Source organism: Schistocerca cancellata, chromosome 3 (genome assembly GCF_023864275.1).
Source record: "Schistocerca cancellata isolate TAMUIC-IGC-003103 chromosome 3, iqSchCanc2.1, whole genome shotgun sequence".
In the NCBI taxonomy this organism is placed as follows: Eukaryota; Metazoa; Arthropoda; class Insecta; order Orthoptera; family Acrididae; genus Schistocerca; species Schistocerca cancellata.
Window position 1 is genome coordinate 306702361 of NC_064628.1, and position 16388 is coordinate 306718748.

The 16388-nt window shown below is 37.9% G+C and overlaps 1 protein-coding gene across 1 annotated transcript in view; it reads right to left on the reverse strand.

Annotated features, from left to right (window-relative positions):
- LOC126175006 (nucleoprotein TPR-like) overlaps nt 1-16388 on the reverse strand; it is a 361682-nt gene that overhangs the window by 75587 nt on the left and 269707 nt on the right. Inside the window, exon 20 of the mRNA XM_049921492.1 lies at nt 7639-7899. Coding sequence (XP_049777449.1) covers nt 7639-7899 — 261 coding nt within the window. The remainder of the gene's footprint in view (nt 1-7638; nt 7900-16388) is intronic.

Consider the following 16388-nt stretch of genomic DNA (forward strand, 5'->3'; position numbering starts at 1 on the left):
GGCAGTGTTAAACCGCTTTTGGATAGTGGAAAATTCATAACTGAAAGAAGATTTAAGCAAGGGGATTCCTTTTCACCAAAACTATTTACAGCAGTTCTAGAAAAAGTGTCATGCCTTTAGATAGGGAAAGAGAAGAAAGAATACAACATATAAATAGAACTTATTTGAACCATCTTCGCTTTGCTGATGACCTTGCACTGTTTGTCAATATTGCACATAAACTTCAACAACATATCGAAGCACAGTCAACAAGTGTGGAAGTAAATCTGAAAATTAATTATAATAATATTAACACAATATACAACAAATACAATGGAATAGAAATAGTACTAATTTAAAATGAAGACATGGATCAGTTGACAGATTTTTGTACCTACGACAACTGAAGACAGCAACTGAATAAACAGGTAAGGAGAAACAGAAGAGTAGAACAGATCTGGAGTGTTTTTAGTAATCTAAATAGGGCTGGAAAAACTAAGCTTCTTATGTGCCTGAAATGAAATTTTACAATCAGCATACAGGATGAGTCAGGAGCAAAGGCACATGCTTTGAGGAGAGCAGTATTTGTGATTCTGAACAAAAAACTTCAAATGAACATATGCTCTTTTCTTAACCATATCCAATACACACCTGTTTGAAAATTGTGGGCGTCAGTCGCATGTCCTTCACCAGCACTCACATGCTAATACAACCAAAGCGACATAGGCTAAATGTTCCACAAAAATTCGGGAGAACTGCCAGATGTTTGTAACTTCCTGCCACACTATTTCAGCACAGAGTCTTCTGGTCATCTTCAGGTGATACTGGCAAAAATGCAATGAGCTCTAGTATTTAAGGCCCTGCTGGCACATGTGTGAGGGATTCACTTGGCATTGTGGGTGCGCGGCTTGAGTGCGTTAGATTAAGCACGCCCTCCATGGTGAAAACTCACTGCATTGATATCAATTCGATTGTCTTCCTGCGGTTCCATCACACAACTATGCTGGCTACAGAGGACACGAAATTTTTCAAAGATTGGATTCCATGCCGAATTCAACTGAAAACCGCAGTTTCGATTAATAAGACACTCACTGTCAGACAGTCGTATTTCCATGGATTCATTAACAATAGAACTCCAAAAGTTAGACATATGAGCCACAATTTTTGTATCACTGTAAGTCATTACATGGCCTGTGGAAATACAATGTTCGGTGATGGCAGACTTACAAGGCTGAAGGAGGCGAGTATGTCGCTGATGTTTACAATGCGATCCTGCACAATACGTGTTAGTGCCCTATGTAAGATTTGCCGCATTCACATGGAATCCTGTAAACACCTGCCTTGCGTCACTCGAGGTCATCTTTAACAGATCCCAACAGAGATGAAATTTTTGCGGGAGGGCAAAAGATTACTTTCAGTTTATGTTTTCTTAGTATTCTGCCTATTTTCCCTGAAGTATTACCAATATATGGTAAATAGGCAGTTGTTTTAAAGGCTTCTTCCCCTTTTTTGCTCTGTCGTTTACAGAGCTGCAGTGCTCTCTCCATTTGCTGGGATGAATACCCATTCTTCAGAAATACAGTCTGCAGGTGCACCAGTTCCGTTTGCAAACTATCGGTGTCAGAGATAACGTGGGTTCGGTCTTCAAAACACCCATTGTTTGTGCCGGATGGTGGCAACCAGCAGCTTGCAAGTAAAGGTCTGTGTGAGTGGGCTTTCTACATACTGAATGACCAAGTGTGCCATCACTGTTACTTTGCGCCAAGACATCTAAAAACGGCAGGCAACCCTCCTTCTCCAAATCCATAGTAAATTTTATGTTTTCATGTATGGAGTTCAGAAGTTGTAGGAACTCGCACAGGCGATCCAAACCATAGACGTATTGTCAACATATCACCAAAATACTGTTGGTTTAAAAGTGGCTTAGGCGAGTGCTCGCTCCTCACAGTCTTCCATAAAAAGATTGGCCACCAGGGGAGAAAAAGGACTCCCCATGGCGACACCGTCTGATTGACATAAAACTCTTTGTTAAATAAAAAATATGTAGAGGAGAGGGTGTGCTGGAACAGCACTGTAATGTCAGCTCCAAACCTATTGCCAATGAGATGTAGTAAGTCCACAAGAGGTACACTTGTGAAAAATGAAACCACATCAAAACTGACAAACAAGTCATAACTTAGCAGACCAACAAGTCATAACTTTGCCATAACTTTGCACATCTGCACACCTCACAGTAGGCTACATAGTTACTAGCAATTTAAATGGCCAGGGGTCACCTGCACCTTTTTTCATTGCCTCACCATGTGCAACTGAAGTGTGCATTGGACGTTGAATCGGTCACCGTGGAGTCATTTCTCAGCCACCGAGGTTGCCTGATCTTACTCCATTATATTACTACTTGTGTGGTTGGCTTTAAGAGCCAAATCTACTCTCTTGCTTTGGATAAATAATAGAAACTCTGGTAAAAGACAGACTTATGAACTATTTAAATAAATACAATTTCCTTTCCAATGATCAGTTCAGTTTCTAATCAGGGAAAGGTACTGATTCAGCAACTACATATCTAACAAAACATGCCCTAGATGCACCGGCTAAAGCAAATTATACAACAGGTATATTCCTCAATCCAACTAAAGTTTTCAATTCAGTTGACCACAAAATACTGTTAAAGAAGCTAAATAAGCTGGGAATAAGGGGGTGGTGAAAAAGTGGTACCAATGACATCTAAAAAATGCAGTGCAAGCTGACTGAAATTACTTATATACAAAGTAGCTCCAAATATATTGTAAAACTTACTTCTGGCCCTAAATATATAAATACAGGGGTACTGCAGGGTAGTGTGCTAGGTCCAGTACTGTTCCTAATTTACATACATGATTTACCACAAAGTATCAAGTGTGGACAAACAATACTGTTTGCAGATGACTATAATGTACTTATCACTGACAAATCACTTGAAACACTAAGAGAAAACAAGCACTATGAATTTTTACATGAACAAAAAGCAAGATTACAATAACCTGGAAATAACTAATGAAGATATACTATGTGTGGAAAGCACAAAATTTCTAGGAATGCAAGATGATTGTTAATTAAGGTAAATGTAAAAATAGTTAGCAACAGAATCTTTACACCATGCTATACCGTCCAAATTCTTACATCAGTATATGATATTTCATGTTTCAGATCAGTGCTTATAGTCATTCTGTTATTAGCTACGGCATAATTTTTTGGATAGTGAATAAGAAAAATATTCAAGCTGTATTCAGACTGCAAAAAAGAGCAATATGCATAATGACCAACAGTGAAAGGACGGCTCACTGCTTCAAACTTTTTACAATGCAGGAAATATTAACCATACCTTGTGAATTTATTTTTCAGTGTGTTACACATGTTAAAAAAAATATTGACCACTATGTTAAAAATTGCTTATTACTTGATTATAATAAGATCAGAAACTGCTACAATCTGCATCTGAACAGAAAAATTAAAGTTAAAACTTGGGAGAGGTTACTGTACAATGCAATCATATCATATAACAAATTACCACAACATATAAAAGACACAGATATTATTTACTGTTTCAAAACAAAACTGAAGGATTATTTACAAAATAAAAGTTTTTATGTGGTAAGGAAGTACTTATATTAAAACAGCTTGTCTATTATAAGATGTACTGTCTATAACGTGTATAAAAATAATAATTAGCTAAGACTATAAAAATGCTATTAGATTAAATAATTCACTGCTAATTAACATAAAAGAAATTAATTTTAACCCATAAAAATTTCAATCTCTTACATGTCAAAATCCACACAATGTAAATTGATTCACAGATTAAAAAGAAATCAATCAATCAAAAGAGGAACTTCTCACTCTTATTTTACATGCATATGCTAAGGTAAAGAACCATACAAATGAGCTCTGATACGCAACACATTATCTGTCTACAATAGTTGCAAAATGCACTGCAACTGAAAGTGGACCTTTTTGACAAATTTTGTGAGAAAATGTACACAATTAACCAAGACATCAGACCACAATCTTTCATTTACTATCACCCTGATTTGTTCTGTTCCCCACTGTTTTCATTCATTTCCTTGAAACTGCTAAAAACAGAACATATTTTCATATGATTTTTTTTTGTTCTCAATCGCTAAAACTAGCGCCCCTCAAAGCATGTAACTTTTTTTCCTGACTCACCCCATAGATAAATAGTTTTGACACTCAACTGAAGGTTGAGTGTTACTGCAAAACACAGGAAAATACACAAATGGGTCAGGGAACATAGCCATGCAAAATGGATGGTAGATGAACCCAGCAAGTTCTGTAATGATTTCATAGAGATAAGAAATGGCAGAAATGACAAAATAACAGACAGTGAGTAGATCACATTAAAAATATGCAGCGGTGACATGGAAGGTGGGTAGAAGACATTAAAAACACACATAAAGACGAAGACCATAATGTATGGAAATGTATTAGGGAAGCTTTTATTTAACAGTGGATGGTGGTGGTGACGGTGATTTTCTTTTTTGAAAAAGCTACGGAATAACACAGTATTATTAAAAGTTTAAGATAACTATGATAATGACAATAGCTATCAAAGTCAGTAATTTAAGAACAAAACCATCCTCGCTCTTCCCAATGACTAAGCCTACTGTGCTTCTGGTAGAGCACCTAGTCTTGTTGGTTTTTCAAGTTTTGAATTGTGTAAGGAGTCAAACAAATAACATTTTCCAAATGAGCCCTATAACAATGAAACAGCTATTTTTCAGGGGAAACTGTAACAAAGGAAGTCATTAATAGAAATGAGTTCTCATGGCCAATGAGTCCAGAGAAGAAATTAAGCCATCACCTTTTTTAAAGGTTTTTGCACTTGTCTGGAAAGGTTTATTGAAACAATGGGAAGTATAAAATAAAATGGCCATCACACAAATCAACATTTTAAAGCGGACACAGTTTACCCCAGAAAATCAACCAATTGTAAAGTAATACTGGAAGAGTATTGAATTCTTAATTATTTCAAAAATGGTTCAAATGGCTCTGAGCACTATGGGACTTAACATCTATGGTCATCACTCCCCTAGAACTTAGAACTACTTAAACCTAACTAACCTAAGGACAGCCTACAACACCCAGTCATCACGAGGCAGAGAAAATCCCTGACCCCGCCGGGAATCGAACCCGGGAACCCGAGCATGGGAAGTGAGAGCGCTACCGCACGACCACGAGCTGTGGACTCTTAATTATTTAATGTGATCACATCTCAAAGAGCTTGACACCGCATATGGTGGTATCATAAGATGCAATCTGATTTATTGTTGTTGTGCTTAAGGTAATCATGATTATACATTATCAATAATGGAAACCATTATTACATCATATGGCCAGAAAATACTATGAAAAAAAATTAAAGTTATGGTGAACAATAGTTCATGAACTGAAAAAGGAATCTTCTGCGTAAGATCCTTCTGTAATAAAAATTTAAAAACAAATGTTTTATTTTTGCAAAACTGCACAACCATTTCTTTATACATATCATACTATGTTGCTTAGAAAAGGAGCTACACAATGCAGCTGACCATTACCGTCTTTACTCAAATCTAAGCCGCACTTTTTTTCGGTTTTTGTAATCCAAAACACCGCCTGTGGCTTAGAATAGAGTGCAAAGCAAGCGAAAGTTCTGAAAAATGTTGGTAGGTGCCACCACAACTAACTTCTGCCATCGAATATATGCAGCGCTACACAGGCATGCTTTGTAGGCACAGAGATAAATACTAGCGACAAAACCTCTGTGTCAGTAAATAATTATTTTTTTTTTTAAAAAAAAAGGTGGAAGACGAGCTGTTTTTTCTCCGCCCCGAGTTTCGACCACTGCATTTTCATACATTAACCAACGAAGTAAATACAAATTCCGTATTGTTCATCCTCAAATTTAGCAAAATTTCAATGTACTACGAAAATCTGACTGGCAAGACTGTTGCTAATAGGAACCTGATGAAATGTGAATCACATGCAGTATTCTCTTCACCATAAGAATAATACGAATATAAACATTTTGCCATGTATTCTTTCTTGTTTGCTGCTATCTCATTTAAATCCTGTCTGCCTAATAAACTACGAAACTAGAGTGAGACAACAGAAAACGCGGAAGAATATACGTATCATGTCATGTTTATATTCGTATTATTCTTATGCCTAATAGTGATACAGTCAGAAACAAAGCACGGCAACTGACTAGATTTTTAAATATAAGATGACTAATTCCTGTGCAGAATTTGATGTACTAAAGAAGCGGCCGCAAAGATTTTCATACGGAGAAAAATTTTCGCCTAACTCTCGTTCAGAACATGTTCTATCATACGCAGTCTATTATTTGGTTTTTGTTGATCATTATCAAAGAAAGCAGCAGTGTAGATAACAAGTCTCTTGCCATTGTTTCGCTAATGAGATGATTCCTCTCTTTTTTTTTTTTTTTTTTTTTAATTGTAAGCGGCGGTAGCGCGCACATAAGCAAGCCATGCCGCGGGCGGCGACAGGCCGTAAACACACACTACCAGAATGCGAAAAACAATGCATGACACAGTACAGTAATGCATTTTCAGCTTAGAGTGACGTAAACACCTAAACAAAGAAAATGGCAGTTATCAGATCAAAGCAAAATACGCAATCGATTCAAACCAGTCGATGCACGTGAAAAAGGAAGGGTACCCGTATAAATACGGATGGAGCGCCTGACGCATAGCAATGGCTACCTGGTAAAACTTAACTGCTAATCTTACGACTCGAACCAAACTACTGTAGCTGTATCGTCTTTCATTCGACCTAAATTGTGTCTCATATTACAATTTCAGGTGCAGCTTAGATTCGAGTGCGGCTTAGATTCGAGTAAATATGGTAATCATTATGTTCTAGCCTATTACTTTCTTACAAACAGATCAAACAATGGACAATCGGATACTTCACACATTAACGATGCAAAAATGTCTTAGTAACTTATTTGAAATATTATACACCTCCACAACAATTTGTGCTTTTGAGCAATTTTATTATGTACATAATTTTATTGGAAAATTGTGGTGTACAAGTGGTTTGGCTTACTGTGTCCATCTCATAAACTCCTTCAAAGAAGTGATGCAACCTATCTCACAACATGTCTCCCATTACTTGTTGTCTGGCTGTTCTCTTCATTAGATCTTCATGACCCTCAACAGACTTCCCAATTTTTAGGAACCATTCTTTACCTGGATTTACTTTTATAACAGAATTGTTAATTTGGGGCACAAAATGTGTTTTTGACAGAAAACTTTATTAATTGCCTTACTATGGTGTAGGATTTCTTGTAATGTAGACTCAATCCTCCAACTTTGTTATCATCAATCATTTAATTAATTTTACTGTCTGACTACTTTTATCATGCTCTCAAATTTAGGAAAGTGTTTTTGTATGTAATCCATGCTTGAAAACAAGAGTCTCAATGTTGTGATCTATATTCTGTCAATGTCTCCACATGTTTCTGGCAAGAAGAGCATAAATCTAACACAAAACAGACATTGGCTTCTTCAGCGATAAAAGACTGCATGGACAGCAACTGAATCAGTAACTGGGTATTTATAGCACATAACTTGTATAAATAACATTTTCACAAATGCTCACCTTCAAAATATTAGACTGCCTTGTAGATGCCAGCAAGTCTTCTTCAAACTTTTTCTCTTTATCTGACATAATGTCTTTCCCTGTATTTACTAGTTCCCTTTGATTGTACAAAGCAGTTACATTGTCTTCTGAAGTCCTGGATTTTACAATGGCAGCATTTTTCTCTTCATGTAAGGTCTTTATTATATTTCTAAGTTTTTCATATGATTTGGCAATGGAACTTATTTCATATGACTGAACTGCTGCTTCATTTCCGTCTTTCTGTAAAAGCAGGGCACACAAATTATAAACAAAAATCACATTGAAAAACAATCTCTCGGAACTTGTCATTATTAAAAGAACACATATTATTAAAAATATACTGCAATTGGATAGATAAAAAAATCTACTCACCAGCCGGCAGCATTAAAGTTTGCAAGCTTTTGAGCCAGGGGTTCCTTCTTCTGGCAGAAGGGTTGATAGCGAAAGGAAAACAGGGGTGAAGGAAAAGGACTGGTGAGGTTTAGGGGAAAGGGATAGAGTTCACAAAAGTTGCCCAGAACTCCTAGTCACAGGAGACTTACTGTCCAGTTAGTCTCCCCTGACTCAAGGTTCTAGGCGACTTCGTATAATTCAAACTAAGTGCTTTTAGGTTTGCAATACAGTAATCACTATCTTTCTAGCAAGAATGTTAAGAGTAAATTTCAAGTAAAATGGTACATGGAAATGGAAGAAAAGCAGAGTTGTGACAATATTAGGTTTGCACCCCTGTACCAAAACTTTAGTGCCGTTTCCTAAAACTTCAAAAACACATCACATTTCACCAATGTCCCTAGTTCTGGCTATCACTTAAAAGAATTGTATATGTGAAATTAAAGTTTTCTTTCTTGTTCGTGTAATACACAAAACAACTGCTCCTTATGAGCTACAATGCTGGAAAAAAAAGTTAGTACTCCCTTTCACAGGTTTCAAATTCACTCAAAATTTGTTGTTGCAACAGCGCATATGGAGTACATGAAATGACTACATTTACACATCAACGGCGCAAGTGGTTCTGAGATATCAGGGTACTGACTCATGCTGCAACAGCCATATTAGTATGTGGTAAACCCTCCACAGGCGGCAATGCAGGTGCCTATTAACCGTACAGATGCCGAATATTGTCCTGGTATATGTTATGCCACGCCTGCTCCAACTTCTCACATAGTTCTGTAAGATTGTTGGCTGATGAGTCGCACGAGTCACTTCTCGTCCCATCACATCCCACACAAGATCGATTGAAGTCAAGTCCGGAGATTGTACTGGCCAGGGAAATAGCTGCAAATCTTGCAGAGAACATTGGATTTTACAGGCAGTGTATGGATGATCATTATCCTGTTTGAACAACATGTCGCCTTCCTGTTGCAAGAACAATAAAAGAACGGGTCTAACAACATTCTGCATGTACCGAATGCTGGTTAGCATCCTCTCCGAAAACACCAATGTTGTATAAGAGTTGTAGCCAATCGTACCCCAGGCAATAAGATCTGTGGTGTGCCTGGGTGAAATGCACTTTGGAGGCAGCGTTCACCATGTCAACGCCATACTGCTTTCATCACTGATGACCATGGCACAACATTCCATCTTCCGAATGATCCTCCGACGGCACCAGTTGAGCCATGCATGTCGATGCTGTGATGCGAGTGGAAGATGGGCCAGAGTTGTGCATGCCCACAGTCCCACTGCAAATAACCAGTTCGCAACAGTTTTTGTTGACACACCTGGGCTCACAAGCCTTCTTATCTGTGCTGTGGTAGCTGTATAATCTGCCACTGTTGTCCTTACAATGCAACGATCCTGGCAAGCATTTGTGCTGCTTGGATATCCAGAACCTCACCAACGGATGTGAGAATGTTCATGTGACTACTGATACCTGCGCTGTTGCAAATCTGACGTAGCATGTCCACTTGTGTGGCAATTCTGCAAAAGGGCCATCCCATAAATTGGAAGGCAGTTTCAAATTTGCTCAGTCGGCTGTAGGAAAGATGAGTGCATCTCCATGGCATGGTTACCTGCTTGTTTTACACGTTTGCAGCACACTGAGCCTTCTGGCTATGAGCATGCCCTATTAATGGGTAGACACAGATACTGCTCTGCTGGCTACGCTTATCTATAGGCAGACAACGCTGCAACTGTTATTAGTACCCCAACTATCCACCAGGTAGCATATGCCCCCTTCAGATCAAAATCGACATGATCTTTCCAGGTGTACAATTTTTCCCCCCAGCAATGTATATTTACACAAAAAAAGACAATACAGTAGCAGAAAACATTTAAATATCAATAGCAAACTATCATAAATACGAAAGACATGGCACATACTGCACACATCAGTTGCAAATGAATTCAATGTGCAGATTTTTCCATATACTCTTAGGTCTACCGCAGACATAACACAATAGTCAATTTAAGGTTTTTGATAGCTTCTGTATCTCAAATTATATAAGCTTCACTGCCTTCTAGGAGAGTTTAAAACTCTGGCACTTTGATGTGAATGCTTCAGAGGCTTATCACTGGGATTATTAGTGTCTTCTGTGGAGGACATTTCTTTGAGTGTTAGGTTAATACTTCAGAGTCTCCTACAGCTATCATGATCTTGACTGAATGGAGAGCTGCCTAATCTAAAAATCAAAACCTTCTGTAAACCCCGCACAGTCAGCTACCCTATGGCCCTAGCTAGGAAATCACAGCCTAGCTTGTCACATAATGTTCTTTTCAACCCAGGTTCTGAGGCACACAATTAGTTTTGGGGACAATGCCACTGATTGTGAGATTTATTGAAACCAGATGATGAAAGCTGCTCTTCTCCATCTTCTCTGAAGGTTGCAGAAATGATCCAAATGACCATGGAGTCCAAATCGCAAGCATCATTTGTTAACATACTGCAGCTAGTTGCAGTGACTGTGTGAATAGCCTCTTCCGCATTCTGAATGAGACACCAGGCATTCACATTGAGTGCATGGCACGATCCTTCTTATCTCTTGCTGCCATTTCCCTAACTTGCACCATTATTTACTGTGTATTTGAATTGTCAATGATTAACAGACTTTTATTCATATGCACATGCTTCCCTCTGACACAGGACATACTGAAGATCCCCAAAAGGTGATAGTAGCAACAATTCCACAAATAGCTGTGCGAAAAAATTTTCATCTGTTGATATAGTATCTACAGCAATGGGTGATATCACTTCCAGTATGCTGAATATCTTGCCACAGCATTCATGCACAAATTTTGCTTACCATACCTGTTCCACATCAACATCACATCCTCCCATACTTCTAAGAGTCAATGCATACCCTTTACTAAACTGCTTCGCCCATGAAAGTTTCAACTACCATTTGTGGCTTCACTGTTATGGTTCAGGCGTATGGGCCCACAGACTTAACCTCATGAAACCCGTGTGGCCATAAGAAGAGTGTAAATAAATATTATCCTGTGAAGGACTGGGGATTTCAGGACCACTCCTACTGTATTACTAACAATATGGGGACTGTGTTCATTTGATTTAATAATTATACAACATAATGCATGTTATTTATTTAAGAAAATAGAAGTGAAAAAAAAATTAGACTAATTAAACTGATTTAGCGTTCAAGAAATTAAAGATGTGGGTGAGACAAGGGAAACCTTACATACATGGAGTAAAAGTTACTCTTTACTTTCCAATCTAGACATTGTGCAAAGTGAGGCACTGCCAAATAAAAAGTTTAACTGTTATAAGGATAACTGAATTATACTTAATAGCCATCAGCACCCATGAAAGCTGAGAATGACATTATGTGAAACTGCTGATACCTGCAGGAACTTGTATGGTGGCTGCATGCCATACAACATTTGTTAATGGAAAGACACAAATGACAAGATTACCCCACGGACAGAAACGATTCAACTGCTGGTATATCTGGGATCTGACATGTTAATTTCAAATGAAGATGTATTGCAGCAGACTAAGTTGTATACGTTGTAATATTTTTTGTGTAGTAAATTTAAATAAGCGGGGAATTATAGTACCAGATGAAGGAATGTTTACGTAACGGCTGTAACTCAGAGGAAATCTGGCTGCTACAGCCAAAGTAGCCACAGATGTACAGAAATAGACATAAAATGTACGTAATTACTTTGATAATACCACAACGTAAAAATCTTCACTGCACATAAATGCAGAAAGTTTTATGTAATACATAATGAGCTTATTTAATAAAAAAAATAAATGTAAAAATGTCAAATGTCTCCTTATATGAGAAATAGCATACTTAGAATTCTTCCTACTCCTCACAAATTATACTGCATTACCAACAAATCCTGCACCTTACAGCTCCTGAATGTGTTCACACACTCAGTGCAATTCTCCTAAAAGCCAGCCATAAACTTGAAGAGAACACCTCGTAAAGAATCTGTCCACCCTGTCAGCCAAGTAGCTCAAAAGTGGCATTCCTCTTTCCTTCTTCCACAGCTACCATACGACCCCCCCCCCCCCCCCCATGGGGGACAACACCTACAGACAAATCAGGGGTGACTGCTACAACAACCAAGACAGCTCCATCTTATGCCAACCTTATCGTGAGTCGCATGGAAGAAGCATTCATAAAGACTCAAAAGCTGGGGTGAAGAATTCCTGTGCTTCCTGCACCAATTAATTCTTTTTTCAACTCCAATATATCAAGTCTTTTCCAAATCCAAAGCAATCATCCTTAACATTCACCACCACCACCTCACAAATCCCATGCCCAAACCAAAGTCCTTATAAAACCACACAATATACAACAATACCTACACTTTTGACACTTACCATTCCCTTCTTAACAGTCTAGGCATCTGATCTGCCCCACCACTGAATCTCTTGACACTTATGCAACAACTGCTGCCAGGGTTTCCTTTCCCATAACTATGCCACAGATCTTATTCATAAACAAATCTAGGCATTATCCTCCTCTTATCCTTTGACTCCACCCTCAAAAACACAAGCAGTATGTCACTAGTCACCCAGTACTATACAGGCCTTGAATGCCTCACAGCCTTACTCCAAAAAGGCTATGACTTTTTCAAGTCAAGCCCTGAAATGAGATCTTCCCTGAACCATACAATGTCACATTCCTAACCTCCAGAACATGCTAGTCAAACCTTATAACTCCCTAAACTATTATCCTTCCCATAGGTTCCTACCCACACAATCTTTCATGCTGTGAAACCTGTCCCACATACCCACCCGCTACCATCTACTCCACCTCCACAACTGGTAAGCCATGCAACATCAAAGGCACAACAGCTTGGAAAACCACAGATGTTGTTTCAACTAACTTACGTCAAATACACAGGCATAACCATGACTAAACTGGCTAGTCAGTGGCTATCTAACAGTCTTGCACTAAGTAATACAAACAGTTTCTAACAATCTGTTTACTGAAATGGCTTAGTCAATTTAGAGGGCAAAGATACATTTTTGAAGTTAAAACATTGGCAACACAGATCGTTCAAACAAAATTTTTCAAGAGTCTTCCCTAACAAACACTGACTAAAAAGAAAAGTGGGAAAACGTAGCACAGAAAGAGTAACACTGCCGCTGCAGTTAACATTGACAGCTCTCAGAAAATAAAATCTGTTTTGATAATGAAAGATACAGACCTTAGCTGTATGAACGGTATCAGATCATTTTCTGTGTTTTACTGCTCCAGCAAAAAGGCATGGATAAGAACAGAAATATTCAATGAGTAGCTTTTGAGCTGTAGCAGAGATATGGGAAGGAGGAGTGGAAGTGAAAGAAACTATGATTTTTCTGGACAATTTTGCAGTTCAAAACAACCTACTGATGGTAGATAATGTGAAACTTCGTTTTTCCCTGTGAATACAATTCAAAATTACCACTTGATCATGGAATAATTCAAAATTTTAAAGTTCTTACTGTAAACAGGTTCTAATAATGGTGTGGGCTAGCACTGAAGATGGTCAGAGGACCAACATAAAAGTTTTGGTAGTGGTAAATACAGCTGCAAGGTATCATACTATGTTGTCCAATGAAGATTTCAAATTGTTCCAAAAAATGTGATTGATTAAGGAACAAAATATGACTGAAACAACAGGAGAGTAAAGAAACTGACTCAGTTGTTCATGATACCTGTGTCTTCTATCTGTCTCAGCAGAAAATGTGAGATTTGATGATTTTGTACATTTTGATGACCACGTGAAGAAGAAAAAGAAGGAATCACCATTTGAAATTATGCGCATGAAAATCAATAGAAAATGTGCTTCATCAAGCACACTGAAAACAAAGCAAGAAATATTTCCGATTTATTTGCTGAATGAAATTGAAGATTTCTTGCACGTTTTCATAAATTTGTGTATGCGCTTTTCATTTGAAAAGTTTTTGGGGAGCAAAAGGTAAAGTTTTCTTGTGTGTGTGTGTAAATTTGTGCGCACTTTTCATCTGGAATGTTAAAATCAATCAAAATTAATGAAACTTACTGCTTCCTATTAATTTAAGTTCTAGTTCTTACTTTCTACTTGCCTTTGGAAAGAGAGATGAATGTTATTGAAATTAAATCACTATTTTTTAATTTTTTTTATGGGATACTCTTACTTCAACTTTTTCTCCAATCATTTTGGTCAGTCAAACCGTCATTAAATCAAATACTCTATTATTCTAACTTTTTCTGGGAGACCTTACGCTTCAAATTATTGAACGTTCTAATTTACCTTCTAATCTATCCTTACTTTTCATTCTATATTTAAAGTCTCTGGACTGAAGCTGGCACAGTGCTTACCAAGGACACCTCTGACCTACTCTCCTGGAGTGTGACGTCTGACAGTCTCCATAGTCAGGAGTCATGCTCAGTTTAGCTGGGTGGAAGTTTTAATTTGTTTTTAGTAGCTGGGTCATTCCTTTAGTTTCACAATCAACCAACCTTCTTTATTACTTCCACTTTTTTTTTTAATTCTTTTAACATGTGACAGTTTCATGACAAGATATACTGGAACATGTACGCAGCATTTTCTGTTGCTGTGGATATCATTAAATCACATCTGTTTTTTGTTTTAACAAGAGTAATTCTCACTCACCAGTACCAAGATCTTGTGAAAGGGTGGTGATGACCATGCTGTTTAGTGCTCAACAATTTTAAATCCATCCATCCGAAAGCCAGGAAGTGTATAACTTTTCGTTTTATACGTATCTATCAGAAGCATGACATATTTCACCCCCTGAAGGCTAGCACTGGCCAGCAATTTTGTCTCATAAATTATTAGTTCCCTCAACTGTCTTTTCCTTTGATAAAAGATATTTCCCAAAGCACAACCTCATTCAATTTATCACTAGTGTGCAACACTGTTTTGCAAAGAAGTTATCTAATACTGTAGAAAGCTACCTACAATATCAAATGGCTCTGAGCACTATGGGACTTATCTACAATATCCAATGATTTCTCAGAACTAATCACAGCACATAATTACATATTGCAACATTGCACACACTATTGACTGTTGTCAGGGCCAAAGCAACAGTATTTGGTTTCCTCTCTACATCCATCACCACCAACTTGTCCCCAAACATCAGCATCCCTGAATCTTATCATCTCTAAACATTTGCACCCTCAATCTCTACCAGTCACTGGCTTCCAATTATCTCTCTCAGACCATTTTGCCCCCCCCCCCCTTTTTCCCTATTATCTACATCTATATTCTACAGGCCATATCATGGTGTGTGGCTACAGGTACTTTGTGAACCAGTGTCACTTCCCTGTTTCCCTGTTCCAGTCACAAATGGTTCATAGGAAGAATGATTGCTCACAAGCCTGTGTGTGAGCTCAAATCTCTGTACTGTTACCTTCACGGTCTTCTCGTGTGATGTATGTAAGAGGAACAACAGGAAGCAATATATTCATTGACTCATCTGGGAATGTATGTCCTTGAAACTTTAACAGGAAACCATACTGTGATGCAGAATGCCTCTCTTGTAGCATCTCTGTGATGCTTTCCTGTTTACTAAATGAGCCTGTAATGAAATGTGCTTTTTTTTTCTTTTCATTGGATCTTCTCTGCTTCCTCTAATAATCCCACCTGGTACAGATTCTGGACTGACAAAACAATATTCAAGTAATGGTCAGATGAGGGTTTTGTAAGCTACCACCTTTGTGGGTGGGCTACACAACTCAAGGATTCTTCCAACGAATCTCAGTCTGGTGTATGTCTTACCTGTGATTAGTTTTATGTAGAGGGTCAATTGGCGCTCCCTATGCCAAGTGTCAATCCTCCGCAGCTCTTCCTCCATTTCACTACAATTTTCTAGGTTTGTGACTTCTCTGTATACAACAGCATCATCTGCCTCAATTCTCCCCTGTTAGCTTTCTGATGTCCAGATTTTATTGTTTTCTTATTTGTCTCCTTAAATTCTGTAGACAATCCTCTTACTATCTAGAATCAGTCATTAGAATATGTTGCAATGGTGGCAGCTCTTCCTACTCGTCTCCTCCCTCTGCCTACCCAAACCTTACAACCCGTACGTTCAACCACAGGAGATGATCGCTCATTGGCACACGTGTTTGCTCCATCAAAGAGGAGTAGATTTTTTCATATAAGCATTTGTGCGTGTTTCACGAAATATGATATTCATTCAGAAACTTTGTTACATTCACACCTAGAAAGAAATATGGCTTTTCATTTATTTATTTATTTTTGTTTGAATTTGGCACTACCACAACCAAAATTATAGCTTTCACATTAAAAGCAATTTTTATTGG